Consider the following 7,439-nt stretch of genomic DNA (forward strand, 5'->3'; position numbering starts at 1 on the left):
TTTATAGTCTGATTATCAAAATAATTAACAAACAGACGCTTAAAACCATTTTAATAATGTTTATTACATTACATTAAAATTGAAACTACATAAAAATCATCTTTACTTTATAGTTAATCTTAAGAGAAAAAAGAGAAAGATGCATTCCTTTAGTATTGCTTGTACCCTGTAAAGGATTACCATTAGAGCATTAATTCAACTTAAAATAAGAAACCATTGTTCTTTTGTAAACAAACCAGTCTGGTACTTCACATTCTAAATCTGGTTAGTTTCCTTGGAGTAAAGTATGTTTTAAAGAAATATTCAGAGAGCTCAACTTTAAACCTACAGCTGTCAACACTGGTATTTAATGTCCTCCTTTCTGGTACATGCAAGGTTTTTGGGAGACATTTTGTTGGTTGAACAACCAAATAATGAAGAGACAAATTCAGCAGCCCACAGATTTAACCATCATCACCAGTCTGTGTGACATATATTTTTAAAAAATGTCCACCTTCTGCAGTTCATTTGTAGCGATAGATCTTAATGCAGTGATTCATGCTGTCTGATACAACCATATGGCCATCGGGGAGAAGCGCCAGCCCCCGTGGGCTATTGAGGTTGTCTGTCACAAGAGGCCAGCCCACACCTTTCGATGGGTAGATGAGTACATGGTGGTGTTGCTTCCCCCAGTCTGCCACTAAGACGTCCCCATCATGGTCTATACAAAGGCCCCAGGGGCAGGTCAGGACGGGACCCAGGCCAGAGCACACCCCAAGGATTCTGATAGTGTTCCAGCTGGGTTCCAGGACTCGAATGCATGGAACACGACCAGTTTCATTGCCTCTTTCTGACACTGCCATAAGGCCAGTGGTGAGACAGGCTGCTACCAAATAAGGTCGGTGATACCCGGTTACAACTGTACGTTCTAACCTTGCCCCAGTTTTGGGGTCCAACTTTAAAGCAGTTAAGGTGCCACGCTTGATGTCAGCAACTATAAATTCATCTTGACATGTAACAGTGACCCCTCTTGGAGCATCCAGCTCTTCATTTGTGGAACCAGTCATAGTGCCACCAAATGTTTGCAGAAGGCGTCCATGGCGGCTGAACACCAACAATGCCCGTTCAGCGGCACAGGTCAGGGCAATGAGGCCTTTTGAATTTACAGCCACATCAAAATAGTTGCAAATGCGGGAAGACCTATCTGATCCTGAAGGAGAGACTTGCTGCACAATGTTCTTCTGGAGATCTGTCACTTGGATTCGGGCATTACCACAATCCACCACAAAGAGCTGCCCTCTGGCAGTTGCATGGACACCACTTGGCAGATTGAAGTCAGTTCTGCCTGATCCTTGTTTACCAAACTGTTTGACCAGATGAGCTGAGTCCAAGGCAGCTAAACCAATGCCTTCCTCCGATTCCCTAAAAGGTATTTCAGCTTCGTCTTTGTTGTCCTTCCTGCATAATATCAAGTCCCTGTCTTTATTTATTTTATCACCATCGATGGCTGACATGGACAGAGATCTACCAACACGGTTTACACTTAAACTATGCGTACCCCGAGTTTGAGATCTTGATTGTCTTTTAGGGGTGGTGATGTTCTTGTTAGACTCTGTGAAGTTTCCTTGGCATTGTTCAAATGCTGAAGGTTCTGAGGTGAGACGCATTCTATTGACTCTTCTTAGTTTGCTGCACTCAGTCTTGTCATCGTTCATCAAAAGGTGTTCCTTTCTAGAAAGGTCAGTGGTGGAGATTGAGCAGCAGTGGTCCTGCTTAAGAGATCCGTCCCATAGAGTATCTACAGTGTATCTGTGGCAGGAATCTTCACTTTCAACTGGGGATGAAGGACTTCCACTGTCCACTGCTGTTTCGTTGAAGGTGTTCTTCTTTGAAAGGCTTTGTTGTGAAAGAGCAAGATGTTTTGTAGAAGCTTCTACAAGATTGTGTCTGGAGACTGAACCCTTGCATCTAGCCTTTGAAAATGTTGCCGCAGTGCTTCTTTTGTCATCACTTTCTCCCAGAGGACATGATAGTTCTTCACATGAGACCATAACAAGGGCTTTTTGCCTTCTTTTACCTTTCACTGTGTTGCGTCTCTTTGTTTCATTATGTCTGCAATCAGACTCATCACCTTCTGATTCTGCTTGACTGGAGACAGAGGGAATAGCAAGAAAAACATCTTGCCCTTGTGTGTCTGAGCAGATAGATTCCACCTCTTCATCCTGTGAAGATTCTGATACCTCACGATGTCTTTGAACGGGTGACTTTGTTGATTTAGGCTCATCCTCGTTCTCTGTGGAGCTTGACAGATGTAGTTTCCGGACAACACGAAAATTCCCACTCTTTGTCCTGATGTTCTCCACTGGACTGCTCCTTTGCCCACCTCTGTTTGGTTGGGGTTCCTTTCGGATTTCACGAGGATTTATGTTTGAGAAATTTGTATCACCAGAGTGCAAGGCACATTTGTGCCCCTGGCCACCACAGACTCCAATGTGGTAGGTCATACCCTGTTCACGAATATCAATCTCCCCAAAATTGAACGTCTTATACAGGGAGCTTGAAAGAAAAGTGACCCTTTTCAGGGTTAGAGAGATTTCCCATGGTTGTGTAAGCTCTATCACACCTCTTTGAAGCTGATTTTTGTTTGATCCATCAGCCATAAAACCCCATCTCTGAATCTGTTCCTTCAACTGTGCAATTTTACGAATTTGCTGATCAACAAGTGACTGCACAACTCTCACAGCTGCAGAGTTTTCTCTCTTCACTTGACTAAGGTGTCGCTGGGCTTCCCTGTAGTCCTGCTCCACCTTTTCAAGAAGGCGTCGCTCTTCTCGCTGAGCTCCAATCACCGCATTGTCCAGTTCACGGTTCACCTCCTCCACTTCGGTTTGCTGTTGCTCTCTTAGAATCTGAAGTTCTTGTTCTCCTTTCTCCAGTGTTGAAAGTGCCTCTGTCACCCAAGGAGGCGATAAAGTAGGAGATTGTGGTGTAAAGATGGAGTCCCGTGGGGTAAAGTACACGGGAGATGAGAAGGTCACATCTCTCTCTTTTGGAGTGCTGAGTGTCAGTAAGGCTGAGAAGCCAGGGAGGGCTTTTCTCTCAGAGTGAGACCGCATTAACATCGTGAATGATAAATTTCAGAAGCCACTTTTAAAGGGGTTCACCTTTCTCTCCGTTTTTTGTCTGTGAAGACAAAGAAATGCAGCACACTAAAACAGTGCAATACAGTTGTTCTTACTAATACCAGGGAGTAAAACATAAACTCCTCCAAGTAGTTTCTATGTCTGTACACACAAATGCCTTTGAAACATAGACTATCTCTATACCATAATGACTGAGCCACCATGCCTCATTGAATTTGAACTATTCTATGATTTGAGTTAAATGCTTGGCCATCTTCTGACAAACTGTCTGCGGCCTCCTCTTCAGCCCAATTCATTTCTTTCCAACAGTGGGACTTTGAGGAGGCTTATTGCCAAAAGCTTGAATTCATATAGGCATCTTCTAATTGTTACTGTACTCTGTAGCTCTGCTTTGATCACATTGGAGCTCAACATAGGCTGAGTCTTTGTCATTTTAACTATTCTTTCTGGTTTTGTTCAGTTTTAATTATTTTAAGGTAATTTTAGCCAAACTACTGTGGTTAATCATTAAAATATCTATAACATAGAAAACCCTTATCAACATTTGTAGCTAACAGGACTATTTAAGTAACATAACTCCTCACCTACACAGTCACCCTTTGTTGTGTTGTACATTACTTTCTCAGTTCTTCAGGAACTCTACCTGACCTACCTGTTGACTGAGGTGTATCACATAAACCTCAAAAGGACGTGTGGCTGTTTTAAAACTGGGACATGGGTTTGCTATCATTGTAATTTTACCTTGTCTGGGCAAGGTTTAGTTTCTCATGGGGACACTAATGTCATCTCAGGTTGCCAATGTTCTGTTTCTGGGAGGTTAATGAGGTATTCAGACCACCTACTGATCACTGCAACACTAAGGGGTAGAGGGTTTTAATCAGATTTTGCATGGATAAATCCAATTTTATTTTATGTTTCCAAAAAAAGGAGGTTAGTATTTTAAACTGGCTTACATCCTATCAATCTGACCAGCTTATTTGGTTTCCATATGTTTGAAAACCAAATATTTTTCTTCCAGTTCACAGTTATGCACCATGTTGTGTTGGTCTATCACCTAGAGTACAAAGAAAATACTTGTACAATGACAAAATGTGAAAAAGTATAAGGGGTATTAATATTTTTTCATATTACTAATCTGGATTTTGGTGCCTTTTAACAGGCTGGAGGAAAACAAAAAGGCTTTTGCTCGGATGAAAGAGGCAGGTGTCAGTTTACCGCCACACGGTTACACAAAGGGATCTTTGAAAACATCCAACCTCCTACTGTCTATTGATTATTTTGGGCTCCAATTAAAAGAAAAAAAAATCATTTTATGAACAATCAAATAAAGTGCATTGATAAATATGTTGGTCAGAGTGAGAAAAACTTCAGTTTACCTGTCAACAACAAATCCCTGTCAAACCTCTAGACTGGAAAAGTTATGTTGTCTGAAGTTACCCCTTTTTAATTTTGAATGAGAGTCTCTAGTTGCTAAGTTACCAGGTGAATTTATCCAGGTGTTGGGACTGCAGCATATATGATACCATTTAAAATTGAGGAGATTATTCAGAATGTGCAGGAGAGAAACTCAACAATGAAGCTATTCACTGGGAATTACACAAACAAAAAAAAATTAAATCCTGAAAATTACTATTCAGGTCAACTTTAGTTAGACACATAAAAGAAAATATATATGTATTGTCACATTTTTTACATTATATTTACACACAGTAACACCTATGTGTTTGTAAATACTGTAATTAAAGGTATTCGTACCTGAGTTATGTGCTTCTTGGTTTCCTGCTGGCTCTGGTCTGAGCTGTAGTTGTCTATTTCTCTACCCTCCTCTCCACTCTGCCACACCCCCATCTCACCTTTTCACCCTCCCTCTCTGTGTCATTGTATATGGACATGTTGGATTACAGTAGCTAAATGGATTGACATTTTGTCAATCCATTTTACCAGATGTTAAAGAAACCTTTGACAATACTCCTGGAAAAACAAAATCAATAATTAATCATATTTTAAGTTTCTCGGTTATAACCAGGTAGAAACAGGAGCAAGTTAAACAAACAATAGAGGAAACAAAGTGGTTTATTGAAAGTCGCATGCAGTCTCAAACAGGCTGTTGACCAGCTAATCGAAATTCGAAACCATAACCCAAACAAAAAACTCCACAACAAAACTACACTGGCCACATCATTCTTGTTATCATTTCAGAAATATGATTAAATATGCTTGATACTAAGTAGTCAGAGGTAGGTAAAGTACCTAAAACAGCTTAAGCATATTTCTACTTAAGTAAAAGTACAAAGTAGACACCCAATGATCATAACACCCAACTTAATATTTTACAATGATGTCCTCTGACCAGGGTCGCAACTACATGTTACTCAGGTGCAATAACCCCACCTTCCTACGCTCCTTCACGTCAGGGTGAAGGAGCGTAGAAAACATATGCTCGCTCAACCCTCCCTGCCCCCCACCGAGACGAAGACACGTGAAAGGTAAAGCTCGCTACATTTACATGTGTGCGAGGTGAAGGAGCGTAAGGGCGCGGTGAAGTGTATGCGAACACATCATCGGCGCGCCGCCCCCTGCATTTTGACGCCCCCTCTGGTGCAGCGCCCCTATGCGTTGCATGCGCTGCATACCCACTTTTTGCGCCACTGCCTCTGACAGACAAAAACAATCTGTAAATTCTAGTGTATGAAAAATATATACTAAAAAAGAAAAAGAAATACTTTTTTACACTTATTTTTAACAACACAACAAACCAATTATTTACAGAATGTAAGATATACAATTTAATTAGAAATACACTGAGGTGGGCAGTTACATTTACTCACATTTACTTGACTAACGTTTTGGAAAAAAAAAATTTAGTTTTTGGAGTACTTTTATTACGCTGTACTTTTTACTTTTACTCAAGTAATTTTATTATGAAGCCCTAGGCGAAAATTCAACCTGTAAGACTCTTCCGGCATCACCTATCACCACGCCTTCACCCCAGCCAATCAGGACGCACCCCCTCTACCTCGATCCAATAACCTGGCAAGAGCTCCTTCAAAAGGCGAAACAACCACAGATCCACCCGCTTCAGCTGTGTTTCAACCCACCTCCTCCCCGTTTCCACCACCAGCCTCCCAGACACCTCCAGGTCCCCTCAAGACTCCTCTCTCCAAGCTCCGCTCCACCACCAGTGACTGGGCCCGGGGGAAGACCTACCTGAGCTTCATTCGAGCCGATCATTCAAGCTCGCTGCGATTCTCAGCACGCACGTCTTCCGCCGGTGTCCGAGCGCCAAATTCTCGGTCCAATAAAATTATCTAACTGCTGTTTCTCTCTCTGTGTGAGTCGCTACAGATTGAAATGATGTATCTTGACTCTTACTTGAGTAAGATTGAATCTCTACACACTGTGGGTAAACTTCACTGAACTAAGATCAAGCATGTTTTAATAAAACATTTACCAGACACAGAGACATAATAAAATTTCATAAACTTTATACTGAAAGAAATAGATTATGATTTTTTTTCTTTTTGCCTGCTTTTATTTTGTAATTATGTTATTTATCTGAATTATTATGTAAAATTTCCATGTAATTTACAGTTTCTCCATTCAATAATGTCATTTTTAAATATAAAACCACTGATGTTTTGATCAGATACTCAACACTTGAGTATTTTTACCAAATACTTTTTACTCTTACTCGAGTAGTTTATTGAATGGCTGCTGTTTTACTTTTACTTGAGTAAAATTTACCAACCGCCGGGGGGCGGTAATGCGCCATGTTGCCAACCTCCATTAAAATACAGTAGAAGAAAACGTGCTCCGTGCTGCGCATGCGTTGCATATTAACTGGGAAATTTGCAAGTACACCTCATAGACATTAATACTAATAGTATTGATGTCTATGATTTATACAGTCTAGTAGAACGATTTCACATAGATTTTGAGTTAATGGGGGACACGATGTGGAAGCTATTGAAGAAAACATTTAATATCATTTAAAATATTGAATAAGAAGCATGACTATGAAGGACAATGTGCCACGTTTAATAGCATGAATTACCACGTTTTTGTATTAGTTGGTCACAAGACAAAGCATTTATTTACAGGAGTGTTCGGAAAATTACGGTATCTGCACTTCCCAGCGCTTCAGGAGGCATCGGAGAGAACAGCTGGCCGAAATTGGCGTTCATAAATCGGATCAACCTTGAGCTGAACGTCCCTTACTCCGCGGAGGGCGAATATCCAGTAACCAATTTGCAAAACAACTTTGCTGCGGTCGGTAATACAATGAAAACACCGGTGTTCTGACTAGTTAGTTTTGGT

General features: G+C 40.9%; 1 protein-coding gene across 1 annotated transcript; it reads right to left on the reverse strand.

Moving 5' to 3' along the window:
- Window positions 1-175: 175 nt before the first annotated feature.
- On the reverse strand, window positions 176-5,773 carry LOC106960625 (uncharacterized). The gene is made up of 2 exons (XM_015053814.1): window positions 4,878-5,773; window positions 176-3,162 (listed from the first exon to the last, which is right to left on the reverse strand). The coding sequence occupies exon 2, from the start codon at window positions 3,099-3,101 to the stop codon at window positions 504-506; it is 2,598 nt and encodes an 865-aa protein (XP_014909300.1). The 5' UTR covers window positions 3,102-3,162; window positions 4,878-5,773; the 3' UTR covers window positions 176-503.
- Window positions 5,774-7,439: the final 1,666 nt, after the last annotated feature.

The sequence above is a fragment of the Poecilia latipinna genome, unplaced genomic scaffold (genome assembly GCF_001443285.1).
Source record: "Poecilia latipinna isolate Pla-1442-1.1 unplaced genomic scaffold, P_latipinna-1.0 Scaffold1202, whole genome shotgun sequence".
NCBI lineage: Eukaryota > Metazoa > Chordata > Actinopteri > Cyprinodontiformes > Poeciliidae > Poecilia > Poecilia latipinna.